This window comes from Rutilus rutilus (genome assembly GCF_951802725.1).
Source record: "Rutilus rutilus genome assembly, chromosome: 19".
NCBI lineage: Eukaryota > Metazoa > Chordata > Actinopteri > Cypriniformes > Leuciscidae > Rutilus > Rutilus rutilus.
Window position 1 is genome coordinate 6,069,671 of NC_140232.1, and position 26,738 is coordinate 6,096,408.

Consider the following 26,738-nt stretch of genomic DNA (forward strand, 5'->3'; position numbering starts at 1 on the left):
AGTGTGGAGTGTCCTCAATGTTTGGGACCATTACCGAGCGGTCTGGCAAGCCACAGCAAGTGACAGACACAGGCAAGGAATGCTGTGCAAGATATCTGCAACACTTACACCTTGTTTTCCCAGAATGTGATTTGGCCACATCATCCAGCTGTATGGATACGTCATGTGACACAGGCTCCTCCACAACAGGCCTGTCAGAACTTTAAAAACTGAGAGCCATATTTGTAAAATGAGCAGCTTTAACTGAGGCGCTACAGCGATCTGTCAGACACATTAAAGAGCCACAAAACGGTATTTATTGCTTCAATAAAAAAAATAAAATAAAAAAAAACAGTAACTAAAGGGGGCGGGTCTTTGCGAACGGTCAATTAGTAGCTAGTAATTAATTACTTTTTAGAGTAACTTACCCAACACTTGCCATTACAAGAAAAATCTATTTATTTAAATTCTTAAATAAACAGAACCTACAAATGTTAACATTGAACTAAACGCCAAATATAGTTTATTATAACCAAAATATCGATGAAAACACTTAAAAAAAAAAAGGCTTTTAACAGGAAACTTATTTTGAAATGTCTATGCTTTACTTACAGCTGCTCATTCAAAAAGACGAGGGAGATAAAATACGCAACAATTGTAACATAAACACCATAAAGTAAACACTGTCATAATTCATTAACAGCAATCACTTGGCAGAAATGTGAGGCATTCATTGCTTGAGAACTGGTCTGAAACTACAAGCCTGTAGAACAGTGCTGCGTTTTATTTCATTTTTGTTTTATTACACTTTTTTAATTTATTTAATTAAATAAATATTGAATTAAATCATAGCCTTTTGAATTTTAATCATCACATTTTGCCGTGTCATGATTCCAGTTATTTATTTATCGACATTTTCATTTCATTTTATTGATTTACTTTTTAATGATCTTAAATGTAATAAAACTGAATTTAAAACATTTTTTAAGACAATTAATAAACCCTGGTTTGCACTGAGGATACACTCGTTGCCTCTCTGGTAGTGTGTGTTTGAACATCTCTGTAAAGTTGACATGAAAAATGTCCTTTACCGCATTTATTTGCTGTATCCTACAAAGCAACTGTTCTCTTCTCTGTTTTATCAGGGAAAGAAGACAAATTACAAACTTCCTGTGCTCGACCAGTGTTTACTCGGCCTTTCCGTGCCCGAGAGTAACGGAGACTGTCGCCAAGATACCGTACCACATCAATTGTGGATGCAATGCTATTTCCAGCTTACATAAACTTAGTGTCCCACCCTTATACTATGAAATAGGGGCAAATGTGACTGAATGATCTTAAAATGTGTTTTTCATGAGTATTTTTGTCTTGTTTTCCATCTAAATGATCTAAATATTCTTTAAAAAAGGCCAATTTACTTGAAATATTTCCTTGAAAATGTATTTTGTTAAACATAAACATAGCTAAATATTGTAATATTTATGCTTTAACAAAACTATTTGCCATTGGGGGTAATAAGGAAAAAAACGAATTAAAGATAAATTCCCTGAAAACAATACATGTGTGTGTGTGTGTGTATGTATGTGTATATATATATATGTTTTACTATTTATTTAGTTTTTAGGATGTTTAGATATTTTAAACGGCAAAAATACTGATTAAATATAATATATTTATATATATATTATTTGCATGACAATGCTGCCCAGACCTGAATACTCGTGAAGTTCGCAGTCAGAGATGTTTTCATGACGTGCTTAAAGTTTCCAATGACCCAGATTTTTATTCTCGTTGAGTCAGACAGGAGCTTCACCTTCAAGGATCTGCCAGATTACCCTTCTGTAATTCCGTACAATTTTTATATTTACATATCTGTTATTTTCTTACTTGGACACTTGTAAAGTTTGCGTGCCTGTGCGATGTCTCCTTTGCTCAATCTGGTCCTCTGACCGATGGGCGGCCGAACTCCGTTCACATCATATCGTGGCAGAATGGTGTCCAAAAATATCCCTCTGTCAGCAAAACAAAAAAGGCATCACTTTAATCAGAATGAACAAATCCTTCATGTTATTTTAATCCTCTTGTCTCTTATTCATTCACTATCTCTTGATTCCAGGAATGTCTAACAATCCTCTCCACGCCCACACACAGAATCACGTGTACTTGTATAAACACAAACGTTATCTCACATTTTAAGATGGCAAGTTTCAGCAGATGTACAGAACTCAACAGGCTGTATAATCCTTTGTGGAGCAGACAACAATCCAAAGGGAATTCAAGCCAAGCTGCGTTATCCGCGGAAGCAGTCGTGGAAGTTGCGGCCTGTGGCTCGTCTGCTCTTCAGTTATTGTGTTAAGTGTAACACTATGTACAATGTTGATTATACTTAGAGAGCTTTGCCTTGGTTTGAAAAACATATGACATCTTTGACTCCCATTTGGTTGTATTGCAATGTCCGAGCCTCAAAATACCGGAGGTAGTACCATGATGCACTGCAGTATCTGTATGATTTCACATGCAGTACTCGCTCAGTATTGGCATGTATTATTCAAGTCCAGTGCAGCAAGCACAGTTATTTGACAGCATCTTATAAAGCGAATACGCAAACATTTAAAAGCCAAAAACATTTGTCTGACGCATCTGTACATAACAATTATAACACATCTGCCAACAATTGAAAATAGCAGATATGAAATATAACAACATGAAAGTGAACTGCACAAGCACCTCCGAAGATGAGTTTGGTGGACTTTAGAAAGGTTTGAGATGGTTTATAATGCTCATATTCGTTATTGAAGACATAAAATAGTGATGTACCGACATACATTTTTCACCGCCAAGTTCTCGTTCAGGTTTTCATCAAGTTTTGGTAATTAAATTTGGTTAACTGAACTCTATTCTGTTCAGGGTGTCGTGTTCACAGGTCATAATCCAGTCGTAGTAAAGTTCTTAAGTGACGACGAGCCGCCTCTAAATATTTCAACCGAACAAATTTAACATATTGCGACTCTAGCATCCATTTTTGATCATAGTGAAGTGCGTCATGTTTAGCTGCTGTAGCGTATCCACATTATGTGCACGCAATAGATGTTGACACAGCCAAACTGGGTAATTGGAGAAGGCCAAACCGAAAATGCATTTTCGTTTGCAGTTTTCAGACAAATATTTTCAGTTTCTGAAATTTCGGTGCATCACTAGTTCAAAAGTCCAGTTTTGGCTTTACAGATTCTCCATTAAATTTTCTGTGAAAGTGAATACATAAAAAAAAAAAAAAAAATACATACAGATCTTATATCATTTTTGTATAATAATGTTCCAAAATTTACTGTAATTTTGTGTAAACTGAAAATAATTATTAAAATATAACAGTCCCTGAAATAATGACACATCAACACAAAAATAGAGTTATCGCCATACTACTTACATTGGTGATTCTTCTTAAGCTGGTATTGTACCATGAGACAAAAAAAGGTATTGTGACAATGGTAGTTTACACTGGTTACTAACATTTGTCTCAAGTGATTCAATAACAAATGATCAGACAAGACAGATCGCTGTTTGTTAAAGGAATAGTTCACTTCAAAATGAAAATTCTGTCATCATTTACTCATTCTTCATTCTTCGAAATATCTTCTTTTCTGTTCAACAGAAGAAAGAAACTCATACAGGTTTGGAACAACTTGAGGGTGAGTAAATGATTCGAAATTGATTCGAGTAAATGGAAAAATTTTCATTTTTAAGTGAACTCTTCCTTTAATATGTATCAAATGAGTCTGTGACCGCAAATGTTTAGGCTTTTCCAAAAGTTTCTCAAATAACCTAGCTTGTTACACATCAGGACACATTGTGAACTGTCTGGACCACCTCTGAATGTGGTTTGAGGGAACAGATTGCAAACTTTTCCAAACTACAACTGTGTTAACATCCAACCAATCAACAGTAGTCTGGATCATGGTGGCTTAAAAACATCATAAAAACCCCAATGGTCTGATGACTCTACCACTGATACAAAAACAATGACCTCTCCTGGGACAGTCACTAAATCCGGTCGGTCTCACAGGCCTGACACAGTTGCAGCCGAAACATGATCTGAATCCACGTTTGGCTATAACCTCCTGTATGATGTCACTGGACTCTTGATTGGTCACTTCAGGATTGAGGCTTCCTAAGAAGCCATGACAGCATGAGAATGTGTTGGAAATAAGCTATAAACAAAAGAAAAGTTGAGTAAATATGGAGAAAATATGGAGAAGTCACGTTCTCCAGTCCTACTACTGTAACTCAGGCTGAAAAAAAAAAAACATTTGCTCAGTTCAACAGAGAGTGATTCAGTATCAAAATCCTGTCTCTTTTCTCGCACTTCTTTTCGTACTTTGACACTCTTTGCTAGTTTATCGTCTAGCTTTTCACTCCGCGGTGGCTAGTGAGGGTCTGCTCATTTGTTTGTTCCCATGGGAACCTTCCAGTCAACAGCAGGCATGTTCAAATAGGGAAGGATGGATTTCCAGAGCTCAACTACAAGCTTTATATTAAAAGGAACCAGCAGAGAAATGCAACCCACATTTCAAGTCAATAAACAGTTTAGGGATATAAATATGTAGGCTACTTTCTTCAGATTCAAGTCAAACACATCAAAGATTTTTTTTTACAGCTACAAGAAACAGACTAATTTGAATCAAAACATAAAAAATACCATATATGTGAATCCCATGAAAGCTTTTAAGATGAATTCCAGGTCATATTGAATGATAAAAAGGGTAGAATTTTACCTTTATCTTACATTTTAATGTACAGAATATATACATTATACAGTATATATATTCATTATACAGTATATACATATACACATATATATAATTATCATCACTGAAATGCAAAAAAAAAGCAAATGTCATACATTATTTAATATTTAATTAAATATTTATTATATTAAAGGGATAGTTCACTTTGAAATTAAATTTTGGTATGTTTTAGCTTACCTGAAGGGCATCCAAGATGTAGGTGTCTTTGTTTCCGCAGTAGTTTCAATTTTGATATTTTTAGGTCAAACCGTTCTTGTCTGTCAGTCATATAATGCAGGTCTATGGTCACTGTCTCAAAGAGCATGCACAAGTCCAAATTAAAACAATTCCCCATCGTCCAAATGAAACAATTCCCCATCGTAAGTACACTTTGATGGCCTAAGACACGAAACGAGCGGTTTGTGTGAGAAAACGAACCGTATTTATATAGTTTTTGCCTCTTGAACAAAGCCGCGTCCAACTGATCTGACGGCGCGGGCGGGTATAGATATATACACTGATGTCGCCTTGGCTAATGAACTGCAATAGCGAAGGCGACATCTAGTGCTAGTGTTTCTATACCCGCACGCGGGCGGATATAGATATAGAAACACTAGATGTCGCCTTCGCTATTGCAGTTCATTAGCCAAGGCGACATCAGTGTATATATCTATACCCGCCCGCGCCGTCAGATCAGTTGGACGCGGCTTTGTTCAAGAGGCAAAAACTATATAAATACGGTTCGTTTTCTCACACAAACCGCTCGTTTCGTGTCTTAGGCCATCAAAGTATACTTACGATGGGGAATTGTTTCATTTGGACGATGGGGAATTGTTTTAATTTGGACTTGTGCATGCTGTTTTGAGACAGTGACCGCAGACCTGCATTATATGACTGACAGACAAGAACGGTTTGACCTAAAATATCAAAATTGAAACTACTGAGGAAAAAAAGACACCTACATCTTGGATGCCCTTCAGGTAAGCTAAAACATACCAAAATTTAATTTCAAAGTGAACTATCCCTTTAATACGATATATATAATTTTTCTGCTCATTGAAATAAAAAATAACTGTATTACAGTATGTTTTACAGTATTTATATAACAGTAATAAGACTAAGTAATGAGACTTTTTTGCAATAATGAGATTTTTACAATAATGGGACTTACAAAAAAAAAATGTAGGAAATGAGAAAAATGTCATTTTCAATTGTCGCTTCATTTTATTTATGTAAAATAATGTTACAAAATATCTTTTGATTTGGGGGTCAAGTGTGACCTGGCTGTTTTTGTAAGCTTCAGCCTTGTTGTCGGTCTGTGAGTATAGAGCGGAACAGTAGATGTGTGGGTGAGCGCTAGCGCTCGGCTGGTGTCATCTCACACTGAAGACATACTGCAAGCTCTTTATTTGCTTTTGGCTCAACTTGCCGGTACCAGTTTCAAGAAGAAAAACTTCCCTGAGTAGGGTGGGTGGAACGGGGGCCAGGAGACAAAGAAGGAGGTCGGAAAACATGCCCCAGACAAAAAGCTAGGAGGGCTCACTCGCTTCTCGGGGAGAAACGTTTCAAAGAAAAAAAACCTGAGGGAAGGCCATGAAATCCTCCCGATACAAGTGCAATCAAAGAACCTGTCTTCCCACGGAGATTTACAGTACGAGTACTCTGCAAACACAGCGGGGATGATGGGAAAAAAAGACAACAGGACAGTGGACAAACAGAGCAGCCAGTCAGAACGCAGGGACTGTTAGCTTCTCTCAAGCTGCTGTGAAGTTTCTGATGTCCTTCTTGCAAAGTCAAGATTCTTGAATAGAACGATAAATCCATGTAAGTTACCCTTTAATTTCTGGTATAACGGACAGAAAATGGAGATACAGGAGAGGAGGAATATATGATAAACTCAAGAGTAAAATCCAACCCAGATGCCTCAAGTACACCAAATCTAGTAATCATTTAATAATTATGGGAAGAAGCCACATGTTCACCATGTAGTCTATATCTGCTCTGTGCTATTCTTAACTCTTGGATTGAGTTTTCCAGCACACTCCCAGAAAATGGTTTAAGAAACTAGTCCTTGTAGCAGGGTTGCCAGGTTTGCGTAACAAAACCAGCCCAATTGCTATACAAAAACCGCACAATCATGGCCCAAACTAGCCCATCCAGGGGAGATCCTCTTCTGGGCAGAGCGGGTTCGCTTCAACCCGCGGACTAAACAAAACAATCCGTGCCTACAGTGTAAAAGTAGCCCAATTCCGCAGGAAATTTGCACGATTTTCAAAATCGTCCGATCGCTGTTCTTCTCACACTAAACACTACATGACTGTCTGGGGTACCATTAGTTGCTGTTGTGTGTACATTACACGACGGATCGGCGACAGTGGATCACACATTACACAGCATTTTAATAGGAAGAACCGTTGACAACTCTGCCTGGTCCACAAACTAGGTTTCACAACCAAACACATGCGAGTGATACATGAAATCACACGTGAGACAAGGGTTCTTGCATAATACTAAAATCATAACCTGCAAGATGCTTGCGATCCAAGTTGTATGTGCACTGATTTGCAGCGAAAAAGCAACAAAGAAGAATACTACTATACTACTATGAATGGTTGCTTGCAGAGCCATGTTTGCTGATGTTTGGTTGCAGATCTTTGACTCCTCCCCCCGAACTTTCCCTTGCCCTGCATCTTGCTCTCTCATTGGCTGTAGGTCACCGCTGGCGCTGATGTAATATCCAGTCAAAACACATTTCGCACTCCTGGACTCTTGACAGGTCCAGATATGTAGCATGCTAAATATCTTACAGGCATCAACAACACATCTGCGCTTCTCTCAGATCACGTCTTTGATCGTTCACACAACGGGGTTGTCAGTCATGTAAACAAGCACCAATTTGCCTCAGATTTCAGGCACTTGTCTGCGATTTCCACAAAACTGTCGGCGAGTAAAAATCGGGGCTAAAATCTTGATGTGTATCTAAAATAAGGCAAATGAGGTTACTAAAAACTGTTATTCCACATTCCCTGTCTTTACTCTGAAACGGTTTAAACAGATGGGGTTATCCCAAGAACATAAGAACAGATTTCCACGTCAAAGAAGGCAGAGCCTCAGAGCCACACCTACCTATTATGTCACCAACACATATTCGTTACAAATATGTGCAGTAAGCGATTTCTGAAAAATGCTGTTGAAAGTGGATCGGACTGAACTTCACAAAAAACTTGTAGCCAATCAGCAGTAGGGGGCGTATACACTCATGATGGGGGAGGAGAGAGCGAGCCAATCAGCAGTAGGGGGCGTGTCCACCCATGATGGGGGAGGAGAGAGTGAGCCAATCAGCAGTAGGGGGCGTGTCACCCATGGGAGGAGAGAGAGTGAGAAAGAGGGAGATTTGAAGACTGTAGAAAGAGAGATGGCTGAGAGACATTACAAAAAAGAAAAGGTCAGAGGAATATCATTGGAAAAAGATGGGTTATGATCAGGCGAGAGGTAGGACCCGTGTTAATATTAGAAAATCTTTCCAGTTGTGGAGAGACCGAAGCGGGAAGGCCTAAAAACGGACCCAGATGTTGCCTTGTTTCTGCTCCATACGGGAGTAACATTGGTTTTGAGTGTGTGCTGCTGGCGACTGACAACCAACTCTTGCTTTTATATACTTGCTTTTATTTCTTTTTTTTTTATGTTCATTTTTTGTTCTTCCTTGTTTGTTCATCAGCTTCGTATTATTTTTGCAAAGCTTTATTTTGCTTTGCATCTGTTATGATAAAGAGAAATCCACTCTTGGATTGTGTGCTTGTGCATTTGGGGGGCGGAGCAATTGGGGGAGGGCTGTGTTTGTTTGGGTTGATTTCAAATATCAACAGAGTTCAACTGATTCTCAGAAATAGCTTACTGCACCTTTAAGGGCCAAATAAAAAGCACATTAAAATCAGCACAATCATAATGTTGCTTAATTGTAAATCAGCAGCAAAATGCTTTGTCTGTTTGTAGCTAAATAGTTCATTTATAATAGCAGTTTAATATTTAGCAGTAAAACTACTATATAAATGGGCACTAGCAAGAGTTTGATTGGTCAGGATGTTACAGTATGATTAAACCTTTTGTTTTTTGATGAGAGCTTAAGTGATTATGCAAAACAGGACTGATCGAGTGTGTCTATCAAAGAACATTATCCGCTAAATTCCCCCTGGGATCAATGTGTCTCCCTCTCTTTCTCTCCATCTATTTATGTTAAACTAAATGAGAGTTGTACATTTGATAACTCATTTACCGGTAATTAAGCAAGGGAGGCAATATAAAAAGCCAAACAACTTCTAGTTACATGAAGCTGCACAAATATGCTCTTTAATGTATTATTGTAGTTCTTCTTTTTGAAGCAATGCTTCAACAAAAACATCAACAACAACAACAACTTTCCACTTGGTTTTAATAAATAATATGTTAATATAAAGTCAATTTCATATTCCCAATAACCCTTAAACTATGTAAACATCATATGGGACTGGAACATGAACTTACATTGGACTGGAACCTGTAATCCTACAAGTATTAACAGAATTGCAAATTGTTCAAAAAAGTGATACAGAGGGGAGTAAAAGGGGGAAAACGAGAACAAAAGAAGAGGAAACAGATGGTTCTCATACAGAGACTGTGTAGACCTGCGTTTGCGTGTGCCTCGACTCATGTTACCCGTACTCTGGGGGAATGTTGGCTGTAGGCTGTCAAAACTAGTCAGAAAAAACTTTTGATAAACACATGAAATGGGAATAACATTCCTCAATCCCATTAGCCGAGCCTTTTGAGAATAATACGAGGCATCTCAATCTACAGCTCACATTTCTTTTCCTTCTACTGTATATAAAAAAAAAAAAATCCTTCAAGAGAAGATAGGCTAAATCCAAAAATACTTGGGATGATTAGAGTGTATTAAATTATAGTAATATAAGTAAAAAGTTACTAGATGTATATGTGAAATAAGTCTCTTCTGCACCCCAAGGCTGAAATTATTTATCAAAAATATTGTAAAAACAGTAATATTGTGAAATATTATTTTAATTTAAAAGAACTTTTTTCTATTTGAATATTGTGATAAAAATCAATATAAAATGTAATTTATTCCTGTGATCAAAGCTGAACTTTCATCATCATTACTCCAGTCTTCAGTGTCACATGATCCTTCAGAAATCATTCTAATATTCTATAATTTGCTGCTCAAGAAACATTTCTGATTATTATCAATGTTGCTGCTTACTATATTTGTGGAAACCATGATATAACACTTTTTTTTCAGGATTCTTTGAAGAATAGATAGTTTAAAAGAACAGCATTTATTAGAAATAAAAATATTTTGTAACATGCTGTTACTTTTGACCACTTTAATTAATCTTTGCTGAATAAAAGTATTAATATCTTAAAAAAAGACTTTCTGATCCCAAACTTTTGAACAGTAGTGTATATAGTACATATGAGTTACAATCATTTACAGCATGAGGGCTTTGTGGTATCATAACATTTTTATAACATGCTAATACATCTTAAAAGTATGTACACTCTCAACACTAGTGAAGTACATTTGCAAACTGAAAATCAGCCACACTTAAAGGGTTACTTCAACGCTGACAAAATGGGCTTTCAATAAAACTTGGCTGGCTAAACAGTAGAAAGACGGAAAAAAAATGTAAATCTGTGCTACCTGAATAGAGAAAACAGAGAAAAAAGCCTGTTGTCTTCCCTTTTGCCAAATAGGTAGAAAAACTTCAATACCCATAATGCACCAGGCATGTTGCCATCCAAGGCCATTCCCACTAGTCTGCTATGGATACGCTTACATCAGTCAAATACCGCCATGCTTTAGTAAGAAATACCTCTCAGCAAACTTTTAGTCATAATGGTGTCGTCTTGTATTATTCCCAGGTGCAAGAATTCAAAGAGTAAATGTTTAGCGGGAGTGAGTTACTTTTGTTACTAAGTCACAAGTTACTAAGGCTGCGAAGAATCAGAAATATGGAGAGAAGACAGCAATGGAAAATCTGAAATTCCTCCATGTTTGTAGTCAACATTTCAAACTGAATGACCACGAACACAGTGTTTTAGGAAGGGAAAGAAACTGTAGTTCTGTCAGTTACACCCGAAGCAAAACGCCATCGCGGAAAGGTAAGAAAGCTATTGCCACAATGTTCCATTTTTACCATAATGCTGTTTAAAGAGCAGAAAAACTACAATACACAATTTTCAGTGATAAACCTACCCTTACAATAACTGTTCTATAATAACCCTCTGTCGATCCGACTGTCCGTGGGAAGGGACACAAAAATGCGCAAGGATAATCTGTAGTCCTCATGAAATCGCTTTGCATCATCCGGTGGACTTTTGCTGACACATAAACGTGAATTTCTCTCCCCAGGTACTGTAACACGGAGAACAAGTAAACATTGTTCATTTACATAAACTACCGACACTGTAATAACACAAAACGGGTTGAAAACCGGTAAAGTTACACTTTAAATTGTAGTCTTGATTAGCATTAGCATACCTAAAAATGTGGTAAAACTTGATTTGGACTAGTTCTTGCTTGGATTTTGCTATTGCTAAAAAGATATGCCAGAAAGACAATTCCAGAAACAGGTGAACTGCAGAAAAACAACTGAAAACGAAAAAATAGTGTATCAAATAGTGTCTAACATAAAGCTAGCCAAGTCAGAGCCACAGTGATAACAGAGTACACTTTGCTAAATGACAGGATAACTCTGAGTGGTTTCACAGACGTCATCAACAGAAATGAGTGTGAGTGAGAGTGTGTATGTGTGTGTGTGTACGTGTGTGTACGTGTATAAATGTATGTGTGCGTGATCTCATCTGAGGATGAAAAAAGAGGGCAGTCAGTCCAACAGGGGACAGTTCAGACACAGAGATGATAAAACATTTGACATTAGTGTTTTTTACAGACAAATAAAAATGCTTCTACATTAATAACGTCATGATTCAGTTAAGATCAATGCTGAAAATACACCACCAATTTAAATCTCATTTCCTCCTGTCACATATGAATATAAGTGTTAAAATGGTGATAGAAATGATCTTTTCTGCACAAATTTCACTTATCTTTACTGTTATCTGTCTATATTTGTGTTGCTGCTGTGTCAAACTAAACTTCTATGAGGATCAGTGCTGAAGTCACCGAATGCTAGACTCTCAAAAAACAAAAACAGCACACGTCATGAACGAAAGGCTGTTTCTCTTTTTCTCTGTGGCACAGTAAAAGTAAATCTGGTGGAAAGCTGAATAAAGCCTAATCTTTAAACCCTTGTCCAAGTTTATTGGCTCCATCAAATGGTACTGGCAGTATGGTGGTTTTATTCTGTGCGACAGTAGAAATGTGTTATTTTACTTTGAAATGTGCATTCTGTGTCAGAATGTCTGTTTTTGTTTTGATCTGTGCGATACCACACGTTGCTTATTTACCCAATAGTATTTCGATACCTCAGGGATGCCAGTGGGCGGAAAACACAGCATATTGCAGCCATGGTAGCCAGAGAACATGGTAGATCGCAGATACTACCCGACCTAAAAAGCCTTCACACCCATCTAAGAATTTCTATGAAAGGGAGCATATTAAAACGCGATATCAACTCATCATAAATCAATAAATCAACTCATCAACTTACAGTCTGTAAGTCTCCTCTCATTCCATTGTTAATTGCGCTCGTTCCTGTTGCGTGTCCTCAATCTGGCAACCCGTGTGAGCGTCGAGTCTGAGCCGGAGGGGGCGGGAAACATCGAACTGCAATATTTTTAATTTAGACTGCAGTGCCCATTTCAACCGCTAGTTGTCAATCTCACAAACTGCACCTTTAACAACCGCGCTTGATGATGCGCGTGGAAATTTGGCTGATCCTTGACGCGATCGCAGACAGCAATGCAAAGTTGATTCTGTGCTAATATGATCTAATTATAGATTTAAGTAGCAAATGAGAATCACTAAAATGATTGAGACAAAGGTCTTGTTAATGATTTTCAGTTTTGTCCAAGGTAATTAAAGCAACAGTTATTCAAAAATGGAAGAAAAAGTATGGTATCTGGGGTAAAAGGCACAATAATTAACATGATAATAACATTTGCAGCCTTGGTGAGCAGAAGAGACTTTTAGACATGTATACAGTATATAGTTGCTGTGAAACAAAATCATATCATGAGGTTTTGTCCTACCGCCCACCTTTATAGTCACAGAGGCACGAGAAGAAACAGGAAGTTAATTACATTAAGCTGACGTCGAGAGATCGGATCATCCACCGAACTGAAGCTAGATGAACCTTTCCACACACAAAAACCGACCGGCTCAGATTACTCTCCGAACAACTGACAGGCACGCGAGAAGCACAATAGCGGCGTTGTGAAAGCTCAGCAGAACGAGTGTAAGAGGAGCGAGATGCTCAGATAGCCATGCCCGCCTCAAAGCGCTGATGCCTCATTCAAAGGTCACCCTGAGGAAACTAATAAGAAGTCTGAGTGTGGATAAAACAGCGCATCTAGGCCCATTATGCTTTTTCAAATGTAACCTTTCATGCAGTGTGTTATATAGCTCTTTGTGAATGTAAAAGGTCAGCAAAGTTTTAATGGTCAAAGTTATTTTCTCTTAAAAGAAAGAATCGATTCTGAACTGCCGAAACAAGTCGTCAGCAATTCCAGTCTCACTTCCTGTTACAAACCTATAGTAACAAGGCAAAAAATTTGCATAATGCCAGCCTATGGTCTTCATTGGCTATCCGCAAACAGTCTAATTTGACCCCGCCCTCAAACACTGTAGTTGCAGCTGAGACTGGAAGAGTTTAGTTTCCGACACGCGCTGGAAGCGGTAGACCAACAGAGGTGTCAAGTAACGAAGTACAAATACTTCGTTACCTTACTTAAGTAGAAATTTGGAGTATCTATACTTTACTGGAGTAATTATTTTTCAGACGACTTTTTACTTCTAGAGAGAGAGAGAGAGAGAGAGAGAGAGAGAGAGAGATTTTTTTCCTTACATTACTTTTATACTTTAAGTAGTTTTGCAATAATTAATAATAAAAAGCTTGAGTTGATACTTCAACTTCTACAGAAGTCTTTTTAAACCCTAGTATCTATACTTCTACCTGAGTAATGAATGTGAATACTTTTGACACCTCTGTAGACCAATCATAACAGACTGAACCATCTGACCAATCAGAGCAGAGTAGGCTCTTAGAAAGGAGGGGTTTAGAGAGACTGAATCTTCGAACAAACCGTTTTCAGACTCTTTGAGAAATGAGGTGATTTGTGATGTGTATTATAAGAAAATTAAAGTTTTGACCTTGGATGCATGAAAACCTATTATAGGAAATTAGGAAACTTTAAAATAGTATAATAGGGACACTTTAATTATTCATAATGAGGAATAATTGAGGAAAGTGAGGAATCCTCAACAAAAAATAATGAATATTCAAACAATGTGAATAGTTGTTTGAACTACGACTATTACAAGTATAAAAGACAAAATTATTATATTACAGTTTTGTCTACCCATGAAAAATTTGCCGAGTGTTGTCGGTATTTACCAGGGTTCTGTTGCACGTTAGCTAAGTGTTTTCAGCATGTTGTTATGTAGTTGCTCGCGTGTTCTGGTTTCATGCTAGGGCATTTCAAGGCGGTTTCTTACCCCTAAGGGGCCGTTCAAAATGCAACATGTTCTTGCATTTAAAAATGAGAGCCGCAGAGCAGAGAAATGCAATGTCTTGAGATCCGTTTTTAGCATTTGCACTTCTTTTAACTTGACATACTGCTGTAATAAAACTGACAGTTGCATCCGGTCCCACTGTTTTTTCAGAGTCATCCGTCTAGCACATGTTTATGAACAAAACTATTAAAGAGCAGTGTAGTGGAACGCAAAAACCTGCTCCAAAAAAACAATTAGAACTCCAAAATGAAAAATCTTTTTCGATTTTTCGTCCAAAAATGAAAATCATTTAGTTATTTATTCACCTTCATCATTCCGAACCTATGTGCTAATATATTTTTGCTTGGAACACTAAACATTTCTGAAGAATTGTTATGCAGCTCTTGCCAAACAGTTCACAGTGACAAGGATAAAAAAAAAAGTAAAAAAAAAAAAAAAGGGGGGGGGGGGGTTGGGGGGTAAGGCAGAAATATAACAGCTTAAATACAACTCTGCCATATTCCAGAGCTATATGATATTATATAGCTGATATAATATTACCTCATTCTGAAACTCATGTCCTAGTCCAGATCATGGTCACCATGAACTATTGTAATTTTGAAAGAGTTATATATTCCACGAAAATAGCAGCATACAGTCTTGGACCAAAGGTGAGTAAATAATGACCCATTTCTCTTAATAATTTTTTCCTTCAATGTAAGTCAATTGGATTTTTGTCTGTTTTATCATTATGTCCTGCTGCAAACAAGATGTATAACCATTTTCTATGGGGTTCAAACCAGCTGACTATGATGGCCACTGTAGAATTCTTCCTGCCGGCATGATGTTTTCTCCTAGGATTTCCTGATACTTCAATGAATCCATCTTGCCTTCCACACGCTGCATGTATCCAGTGCCAGAGGATGCAAAGCAGCTCCAGAGCATCACTGAGCCACAACATGCTCAACTGTAGGCAGAGTGTTCATTTCAGCAAATGCTTCAATCTTCTTCCTCCAGATATACCGAAAAGTTGAATCGCTCCACAGAGCAGAATCCCAAAACTTCTTTTGGGTCAGTAGTGGTATAAGTCTTGGAGTTCTGGCATGGAAACCTCTTGTGTTTAGTACGCGCCTCAATGTGCAAGCTGAAACCTCAGTGCCTGTTGCCTCCAAGTCTTGCTGCGGGTTTTTTGCAGTCACTCGAGGGTTTTTCTGAACATGCCTTCTCAGGAATCTGCTTGCAGCCGTTTATAGCTTCGTTTTTCTGCCCTGTCCAGGTAGTGTAACCACTATTCCTTTAACTCTGAACTTGTGAACTATGCTTCTAACAGTGTCTCCAGGAACATTTAGTGCCTTCGCTATCTTTTTGCATCCTGTTTCATGTTTATGAAGGGCAATGATATCTTCTCTAACTTTTTAGACCATTTTTTTGACTTAGCCATATTTCTAACATGCAGTCAAACGTGACACTCAACAAACCTAGTCAGTTCAGATATTTCATGTGTTCTAGCTCAAGCACACCTGGTGAAACTAATGAAGCCCTTGATAAGGTTGCATCAGGTGTGCTTGAGACAACACCTGTTTTGTAGAATTTTGCTGTTGTGAGGGATTCTATTCAGGGAGATGAGTAGTTTTGAGACTGCGGAAGTCATTAAAAATTGCATTTTCAGTTGAATTTGGGGAAACATTTGTTCTGTTAAATTATTTAAATTACTTTATTTTGATATGTTCATTGCAAAATGTTCATTCAAATTGGTCAAATTGGGTTGAATACTTTTGATTACAACTGTATATATGTATGTATGTATGCATGCATGCATGTATGTATATGATCTATATAATTCTTATGTCATTTATATATTGTATATGATTAGTGAAGGAGTGGACATTATGAGTGAAATTATGAAAAATAAGACAATATTCCTAAGAGCAGATTCTAACCTGGAAAAGGTGTTTCTTGCATAGTGCATGATGCTGTCGAAGTCATAGACCTCTCCGAGTGAGTCCACCTCACCAGGCTCCATCTTCAGGAAGTTGTACTCCTGTCCTATGAGATGAAACCAAGAATGAGACTGAGGCAGGAAGTGATGTGAACTGTAAGAGCCCATACAGTCATTGTCAACAAAAGAGGCTGTCTGCTTGTTTTATCAAAGATTGTTTTTATGGATTCATCATTATTACATCATCACATTTTATGGATTATTTCATTATTCTCTTTATTATTATAAACTCAGCAACAAGAAAAAAAGAAACAACTTTTCAGGATACTGCATTTTATGTAAAAAATAATCCACAGCTAGCTGTCCATTACATGATTTTAATGCACTCCGCAGAGGAAGGTTCTTTGCATCAATGTAGTGCATTAAAATCATTTAATGCACAGCTAGTCGTGGATTACCCCTCTTATATCATGATCATTTTCCAGCATTGACAAGTTAAAGTTGTTACTGATAAAATTTACGGTTCATTTCGTCGGTTAGCATCTAGCATTCTGCCCGCTAAAAAAATCAGACACAGAGATAAAGTATTGCATAACATGACATTTATTTGAATAAATTAATTATATAATTTATTTGAATTAATTAGAGAGAGATGAGAGATGTATATGTGAGTCTGTTCAGCATCTCTCTCTACAAACAATGAAGCTGTAAGTTTAATTACTTCAAAACCAGTGATGTAACCCAATGTTGCAGAGAAATATAAATATCCATTCAGTAGCGAAGCTATTTTATTAATAAAAGTTGCGGGGCAGTATTAACAAGTTTCTGTGCTCCTGAATGTTTCTGTGTGCATGCAGCGCGATCTCTAATATGTGTGCCAGTGACGTACGTGTGTGTGTGTGTGTGTGTGTGTGTGCGCTTCAATGAAAACAGCGCATTAATATAGAAGGGCGATTAAATTGACTTGGAACTACTTGTGCATTAAACAGTTTCACTGCACACCTTGGTATATAAATAATTATGCAAAATTCAAAAAAAGACTTGCAGATCTTTATTGGAAAGGGTTTAACCAATGGCTGTATCCGAATTCGACCCCCATACCCTTAAATAGGGAATTTTTTCAACTTGCGTTGGAGATTAATATTTTATAAATGGTTAATCATGTTTTTTTTTTGTACAAAGAAAGACTGGCATCACTTCATAAAATTGAGGTTAAACCACTGGAGTCACATGGATTACTTTAATGATGTTTTTACTACGTTTCTGTGGCTTGAAAGTGGTAGTTGCGTAGCTGTCAGTGGAGGGACAGAAAGCTCTCAGACTTCATTAAAAAGATCTTCATCTTTGTGTTCCGAAGATAAACAAATGTCTTACGGGATTGGAACGACATGAGGGTGAGAAATCAATGACAGAATGTTTCTTTTTGGATGAACTATCCCTTTAAGACCCTAAAGGCTTACAGGCGGTGGACAATTAAGTTCACAGACTTAAGACACTAAGAGGTCCCTGATCAGCTGTGTGAACGTGCCATAGACCTGCAGATGTGAACAGAGCAACAACACGCAATGTCTGTAACGTCCCCCAAACGTGTTGGAGAACTTACAAGTGTCTTGGTGGAAGAGTGGAGCAACGTCTCACAGCAGGAGCTGGCAAGCGCGGTGCAGTCCATGAGGATGAGATGCACTGTAGCGCTGGAAGCAGCTGGTGGAAACACCACATACTGACTGCTACTTTTGATATCGACTCCCTCTTTGTTCAGGGACACATTGTTCCAGTTCTGTTCGTCAAATGTCTTTGGAACTTCTTTGGTTTACGTCTCAGTTGTTGAATCTTTTTATGTTCTTACAAATACTGGGTGGTTAGCATGGCAACACCACAAACACTGAAGCACATTTCTTCTTATATTAAATTCTTCTTATATTAAAATATTTAATAGAATTAAGAGGGTAAAACACTGATACATTTTATATAAGTTATATCATTAGCTTTCTAAAGCCACAGACATTTTCCAAGCAAATGTCTGAATGCAAGCCTCTGCTGAGAATCAGTTTGTGCCGTATAATGAGGATGAAATGAGATCCTTTTCCACAGATGTCTAACGACAGTGATCGTTTCAGGATACCTTGTTCATTAATGCTGCCTAAAAAGTTGTGAGGGATTTTGGGATCTACATACAGGTGCGCAGCTGGTCCATTGTTGAGATATTTCTAGGTGTACAGGGACCGTGGAAATATCTGGACTGAAGTACTGAACTTCACTGCATTTGATACAAAATGCCATAAACAAATAACTTCTGCAAACTGTTTTTTCTTCTGTTTTTTTTAATCAACTTTGCTCCATCATTTTAGCTCAGTTACTATTGATAAGCTGGTGTTTTGGCTATTTTTAGTGGATAAAGTCAGTTCTCCTCACGTTCACACAGGTAACCAGTACGCAGAGGAAAGCATGCATTGCTTTATCATATAAAGGGCCGGATTTACTAAACAGGGCAAACTAGTGTGTTCTTTTTGGACGGTAAATGGCGCAAATACCAGTACCTCGACTAGCGCAAATCTTAGTAAATCATCTTCCATGATGCATTTAAGTACTGCATATGCAAGAAGGTCAGCCATAAAAATATCCCTGTCCATGCCTTTTCAGCGCTAATTTTTCACTGCGTGTCTTTGGTAAACCCTGACATAGCCTAGTTTTTTAACGCCAAAAGAGGGTTTGTGCTGACGCAGGCTGTTCGTAATTCTGGCCCAATGTATGATAATGTATGTATTGCTTTACCAAAAAAAAAAATGCATAGGAATACAAAAAGCTCACAGGAAAAAGCAAACATAAACAGTTATTAATATGCTTACAAAATCTTTAAAGTAGTGGTGAAAATCAAGATTTTAATGTTGTTTATATGTCTATGTGGTGTTTTTAATATCCTTTAAGACAAACCATGTGTAAATTCATAAGTCAACACCATTGCTGAGTATTTTCTCCTTAAAACTGCAGTGAACCAAAGACAGTCTCAAAAACACGCTTTGAAATCGCTGGTGTTTCTGACGTCACAAACTACCTTGTAACCAATCAGATCAACGTGTGATCGTCAACGAGTGGATCTCTGAGCTGCTGTGAGTGAGTGGAGGCGGGGCTCATTTGCATATTCATAGAACCGCGTATACTAAATGAGGCAAGGGTGTAAAGTATTTTAACAATACTTTAATAAAGGGTGAAGATGTCCATTTTCCTAAGCTGGACATCACTTTTGGCCACTACTCTATTTATATAAAATAAAATAAAAAAGAAGCCATTTAGTGTGATATTTTGTTATCAAATGCATTTATGCAGGTTATGAGTGTCAGTACATTTATAACTGTATATTAATCATAATGTTGCAACCAACAGTCAGAGTAAAACTGTATTAAGTAAAACTAACAAATGTTTTGCCCAACATTCATGATAAGAAATGAGTACACAGGTGGATTTTTGGGGTCAGCAGTGCAGAATTTGGGCCGTGTTGTACAATCGGGTTGTTTTCCCTGAACGATGGTACAAAATCGTCTTTTATGCTTGTTGGTGGAGTGCTGACCTCAACTCTACAAATGACCATGAAAGTATTTAGTTACACGTGTAATCTGAACCTCCAATACAGATCATTTCAGGCAAACATGAGCTATATTTGACTGTTTTTTTCCTACCTTGCTGAATGTTGTCCCGTATAATACTGACATGCTCGTCTCTGTCGGGTCGCGTGTGCTCATGCCAGAATCCGATCACGTGACCGAGCTCATGCACCACAATTCCAAACTTATCACAGTTCTTCCCGATGGATATAGCCTGCGGACCCCCTCCTCTCCGGCCAACATACGAACAGCACCTGCAGAGGTTCATCAACATCACAATTAATATTCCACTTAATACTGCATGAATCAAACAAACTAAAATATTAAACATTTCATTGGTCACAAAATGATTTTTTAGGTAAAACCTCATAAAAGCTCTTGTTGTGACATCCTTGTCATTATCTTTCAGTCATGTTTCATCTCATGATGATTGGTTGAATATCACAGATAATTCTGGGTTATATTTCATCCAAAAATCGAAGGGAATATTATATCATTATCGTTATTATAAATATTATTCATTATAAATAGTAATTAATTACAAATGTTATTAATATTAATCTGTATAAATGTTCATATATTTAATGTATAATTACTCAATTTAATACATATATAAAATTAAACCTATTTTAGGACCAATTTTTTTTATTTATTTTTATGACAATTAAGCATATTTTCCACACAAAAAATGTCATTACTATAAAACCAAAAAATCTAATTTCATTGCTGCTAGGACACACTTTTTTTCTTAACTTTAAATTACAAATTACATTGCGTAAAACAAATACAGTAGTACCACAATGTATAAATACTTTATGTAATAATCATTGTTTAAATACATACACTCTAATCTCAAATTTGGGTCAAATATGGACAAACCTAGCCGGTTTTTAACCCAATGGTTGGGTTTGTCCATATTTGACAAAAATTTGGGTTGAAACAACCCGGCATTTTTAGAGTGTATTTTTTTCACATTACACAGAAGCATATAGTAAGCTTCATTTTCTTTATTCATAATATAATTAATTTGTTTACATAAAATGTTCCTTTTGAGTGAAATACTGTTCTTATTTTGGATCACAACACACAAGCAAGCGAAGTTACAAACTGACACAGAACACAAAGTGAACTCGAACAAAATGTCATGCATCGTTTGTTTTGTAAGTTTGCTTAGAGCTACGTGTTGCAAAATCCAGAGAGAAACAGGGTGCCTGTGCGCGATAAGACACACACCGACACACAAAACACACAATCAAACAATCCCTTTCTGAAAGCGCTGGGATATGTGGGAGAAAAACTGCTGAGAGCTTGCTTGCCTGCGATCTGCGCGCACACATACGCACACACACACAAACCCACAAGTGGGTGCAAAAGATCAGTCTTTAATTATGGAGCACCCAGCGGCTCGCTCCAGAAACTCTGCCTTGAACTTTGCACAGCACAGAGAGGAATCGCCTGAACACACACACACACACACACACACACACACACACACACACACACACAAACACACACAGGGGCTCATCAGAGCATTGGCAACTAATGGTGCCTGTAAAGGGGAAAAAATCTTAATGTTTTGTCACCTCCACACACACACACACACACACCAGTACTTCCACAGAACTGAAAACGCCTGGCAAAGCCTGCACAGTGGTATAGTTTATGAAGTCCCCCTCGCTGCCCGACCGCAACGGCACATCTACTTAAACAGTGAGAAAGCAAACAGTCTGCTACATTTGTCTCTGTCAGTGAGACTGACTTTCTTCATTTGCAAACAAGCTCATTGAGGAAATCATTAATCATTATGCATTTGTCTCACTTTTAATTTCTAGCATTGTGTGCTCTTATTATGTGAACTGAATGTGACGTCCTAAAGGAAACTTTTATTGCTCTGAGATGTTGCTCTTTAAATCACATTTCATTTCTGGTATCAACTTTGTTTCTCCTAAAATTCACTGGGAGCAGTAACAATGACACCAGTGACACTGTTGATATACAGTAATATATACATGATAACTACTACACTAATAGAATATGAATGGCACAGTTAGGATCATTTGTTCTTGAAGGAAATGGTCATATTAAAATCTCTGATATGTATCTATTATCATTATCTTGAATGCGTTATCATTATTACTACATACATTAAAGGTGCAGTCCGTAGTTTTTCCTCTTTGTCGCCATCTCTGTTTGAAATCTGCAATTGCAGTTATTCGCGGAATTATCAACTTTACGTGGGTTGTGCCTCGGCACGGCACAGCGCGGATGAATCCGATGTTTTGAGGAGAATGTGCGGCTGTCAATCACCGCGCTGGTGGTGTGGATACTGTCATTCGCAATCACAGATTCTTCTTTTTGGAAGTACGACCAACATAAGAATTTTCACCGGAAAATGTCGTCTGAACAAGTAAGTAACCTCCACTTTTGTTCTGACCAACTAAGGGGAAAAAAAGCATTGCAGTAAATCGCGCTGATTAAATCTAACGATCGCTTATCATATCACGTCAAACCGTGTAAATTATACTTTGTTCTCAAATTGTTAATGTTAACAACATCAGCATTGCGTGACTACATTTAATGCCCTTTCGATATTTATCCTTGTTTTCGCATGGGCCGGTTGCAGTCTCTTTTTTCTGTAGCCACTACGAAGTCTTTCGCGTTTTACAACGGGTGAATCTCCATTTGTCACTGGTGATTGTCGTTTGAACCTTTCTGGATCCGCCATCAAATTGATAAGTTTAATTATATCAAGTGTTGTGAGAAAAGGCTATAAATCTCCACCTCCAACATCCTCACACTCATAGCCTACTAGCCGAGACTCTTCTTTATGTGTACTTTATGTGTATTGCCCGCGGAAATCCACCAGTACCACTGGAATTAAAAACATTATTACAAGCTTACCGTTTTGAATCGAGCTCAGGCAAGCAGATAGTTTTGAACACTGGCTGGTTATGTACTTGCTCAAACATTTATTTTGGATAATTTTTAACCCAAAAAAGTTACAGACTGCAGCTTTAAGTTATAGTAGTAGTACAAATACTATTACTATTTTAGTTTATACTTGCATGAATGAATGAAAGTGTGCTTTACAAGTTTACAAGTTAATATATAATAAAGACTTGCCTTTGATAGAAGTCAATGAAGAAAACGTGCACTTTTTATTTGTCTATCCATTCAGTGGATTTGTTTTGTCAAGTATGTGAGACTAGAACATTAAGGTAGAAGCTTTAGAGATTTCAGACTACATGTTTCATGATTTCAAGAAAAAAAAACACTTTCCAAAATTAGTTGGAACAAAATCCCACCTGCTCCTGTGTGTCCTACAATGTCATAATAACGTTGCACTTTTAGGGTAACAAATTGTGTAATATTACCCTTCAAACAATATCTTATTTCTTCAAGGTGCGAAGTTAAGGTCAGAATTTTACAGTAGGTTTTTCGTTTCAGTGTAACTTGTAGTTTTCCAGCAGACAGAAGCAGCTTAAGAGCAACACCGACGTGCCAACACAGTCTCCAGCGGCTGATTTGTGTCCAGCGGATGTGATTGTCAAGCTGGAGTCTGAACTATTGAAGCATCTACGGGGAGCCATTGTGCAAGGATAAAACACACATGTTCAGGTGACAGTCCCGTAGCGAACAGTGTGAGACAGACGATTGGTGTTTCCTCAGCGAAGCGTAGAGTAATCGAAGGGTCAAGACACAAGGGCACAGACACACAGATACACACAAATCCGTCTGTTGGCACACAAAGCAGATAAGCAGGAACAGAGGAACAGATCGGATGAAGAGGATGGAAAACCACTTGAGCGATAAATCAGGAAGAGACTGAAAAGAAAGAGGAAAGAAGGGAAAGAAAAGAGTGGAAAGCACACGCTCCACATGAGCAAGAGAAGCAAGCTTGATTCCTTCCTGGAAGAGTCAAAGGTTTCGTCCTCCTGCTGTGGAAACTCTCTCACATTGACACAAGACATGGACACACAGCAACACATATACACCCCTGTGAAGCTTGCACACATCCTCTAACAAGCCCATTACGACACACACACTTACCCACACGGCCGGTAGGTGAAGACGATGTAGCTCTCCTCTGCTGTTCTCTCAATGAACGTCACACATGTGTGTTTTTCCCAGTGTCGCATAGCCTGTCTGAATATGGCTCTCTGGCTACCTGTACAACACACAAATACACACACACACACACACACACACACACACACACACACACACACACACACACACACACACACACACACACACACACACACACACACACAGACTAGGAGTGAGCAGTGTGACCAAACTTTTAAAGTCACCATGAAACCAAAACTGACCATTCTCGTTTTTTGTGGAATATTGCAGTATTTATCATAAATGATTTATCTGTGTACACCATTATTTATTTAAATTCATGTGACCTCATAATCTTTAAACAAAATAAATTCCCATTCTTCTTGAAACGACATCTCTTCTCTCATGACGTGTTTACTGGTGTGAGGGCGGGGCAACCTGTCACTCAAATGAATTCCACTAATAGCAAACTACAACCATCCAATCAATTCCCCAAAAACTAAATCAAGTCCCGTCCCGACTTACATTTTTTCTTGTTCAAGAAGCTGTTTCACTCGGATATGCATCACAATAGGGAAGAAAAGACTAACGCTACCTCTGTTTCATGCCGACTTTAATGTGCGGTCACCATTAGTGCAATTTAAAAAAAAAGAAAGATTTGCAGGCAAAAAAGGTCATTGTCTATTGTCAATAGTGTAGTGATGTATGAAGCACAGCTCACACAGAAGTCCCTTTCAAATTAAGCAGCTTAATGTTGGTCAACATAGCAAATTCGTGTGACCATCTTAAACTTGTTGCAAAATCTGTGCAGGGAAATCTTTCACCCTCATGTAAAAAATAATCTTTAGCCTAAAGGAAATTATGTGCGTAAGGTGCGGCTCGATTGGACTGACCGATTTTAGACACATGAATATGTAATTTCTTCCACAAACCCTTTCTACCCCAGACAGCAACATAGTGTCAGCCCAGATCCGGCCCACATCTGGATTCCACGCGGCCCAGATGTGGGCCGGATCTGGGCCGACACTATGTTGCTGTCTGGGACTTATGTGGAAAGGAGGGAGGGGCTGGTGGCGCGAGTGCTAATGATCGTCACCTGCGTGCCACACCGGTCTTGAGTCCCACGGAGGAGCTCTGGGAGGATAAAAGGAGAGAGTCCTTCACTTTAATCAGTCCTCCTTTTATCCTTCCGGAGCTCCCCGTGGGAGTCGAGACCGGTGTGGTGAGCAGGTGACACTCATTAGCACTCGCGTCATCTGCCTCGCTCCGCTCTCACGGCTCTCGGCCCCGCCCTGCTTGCCACAACCTACAATACAATGCAATCATATGCTGTTGTTTTTCACTATAAATAACTGTTTATGTATACATGACTTACCACTGAAGTTCCCACTGATGACATAAGGAATGACACCCTCAGGCCACACCCTCTCAGGTCTGGACGTTGCTGCCCTCTTCCTGCGATGGGATGCCGTATTGTCTGGACTGGTGTCATTGGAAAATGAACCTACCATTTCCAACATCAAATGAACAGATGGTTGATTATGAAACCGTTAGTCTGGAGGATCCTTATCACACCATCACAAGTTTCAGAGTAAGAGAGATTAATTTCAGAGAAAGAGAGATTAGATTTAAACTTCTACATCTTACATTTACATGTAAATAAATAAGTTGTCCTACCAAATCCACTTTTGCAAAATTGTGTGGGCCTGTTCCACTAGCATATGGCAACCAGAAACAGCCCAAATACTTTCTACATGACACTGATTTCAAATAAAAACAGAAAACTTTTTATGCGTTTTGGCCGTTCATTTACACGACAATGGTGTTCTGGGGGCCTGATAATGCAAACTTTTGAAAACAGGATTCAAACTTCAAACTGTTTTATTGTCATATGTACATGAAACAGTCGTCACACAGTACAATGAAATTCTTATTCTGCGAATCCTCCCAGCAACATCAGACATCAATTAAACCCCCTAAGACATCAATAACAAGTGTCATATATGACAAAAAGACATAAATAACAATGTGCAAAAAGTAAGTAGTTGTGCATGTATATGCCAGGTAAACATAAGGAGTCAGTGCAAAGTCTGCAGAGGTAGGTTGTCAGTAGTTGTTCGCTTCCTGTGCACGTGTGTGTGTGTGTGTGTGTGTGTGTGTGTGTGTGTGTGTAAGGTGGGGTGGATCATTGCACCTCTCAAGATCAGAGGGCAGTTTGCAGTGTTGGGGGAAGGGGCAGTGGGTGAGTGCCATTCACAAGCCTGATGGCCTGTGGGTAAAAGCTGTTTTTTTTCCTTGCTTTCACACTTCTGTAACGTCTTCCTGATGGTAGAAGTGTGAATAGGTTATGCTCGGGGTGGCTACTGTCCTAAATGATGTTGCGGGCCCTCCTGTTGACCCTGATCTGGTAGATCCTCTCCAGCGTTGTTAAGGCTGTTCCAGTGATGTCCACCTGTTGCAGAGCCTTGCGGTACCGTGCTGTACAACTGCCGAACCAGACAGTGATAGAGCTGGTGAGGATACTCTCGATTGTACATCTGTAGAAGCTGCTGAGGATTTTGCCTGGCATGCCAAATTTCCTCAGCCTTCTCAAGAAATACAACCGCTGTCGGGATTTCCTCACCAGGTGTGTGATGTTGAGAGTCCAGGAGAGATCCTCAGATATGTGAATACCAAGGAATTTGAATGTGCTCACTTTCTCC

At 38.3% G+C, this 26,738-nt stretch overlaps 1 protein-coding gene across 1 annotated transcript in view; it reads right to left on the minus strand.

Moving 5' to 3' along the window:
- The window catches only part of bmp1a (bone morphogenetic protein 1a), an 84,203-nt gene that overhangs the window by 25,926 nt on the left and 31,539 nt on the right, over nt 1-26,738 (minus strand). Inside the window, exons 3-7 of the mRNA XM_084389863.1 lie at nt 25,412-25,540; nt 24,019-24,136; nt 20,044-20,222; nt 16,371-16,476; nt 1,867-1,991 (exon numbers count right to left, since the gene is read on the minus strand). Of these exons, the coding sequence (XP_084245989.1) occupies nt 1,867-1,991; nt 16,371-16,476; nt 20,044-20,222; nt 24,019-24,136; nt 25,412-25,540 (657 nt within the window). The remainder of the gene's footprint in view (nt 1-1,866; nt 1,992-16,370; nt 16,477-20,043; nt 20,223-24,018; nt 24,137-25,411; nt 25,541-26,738) is intronic.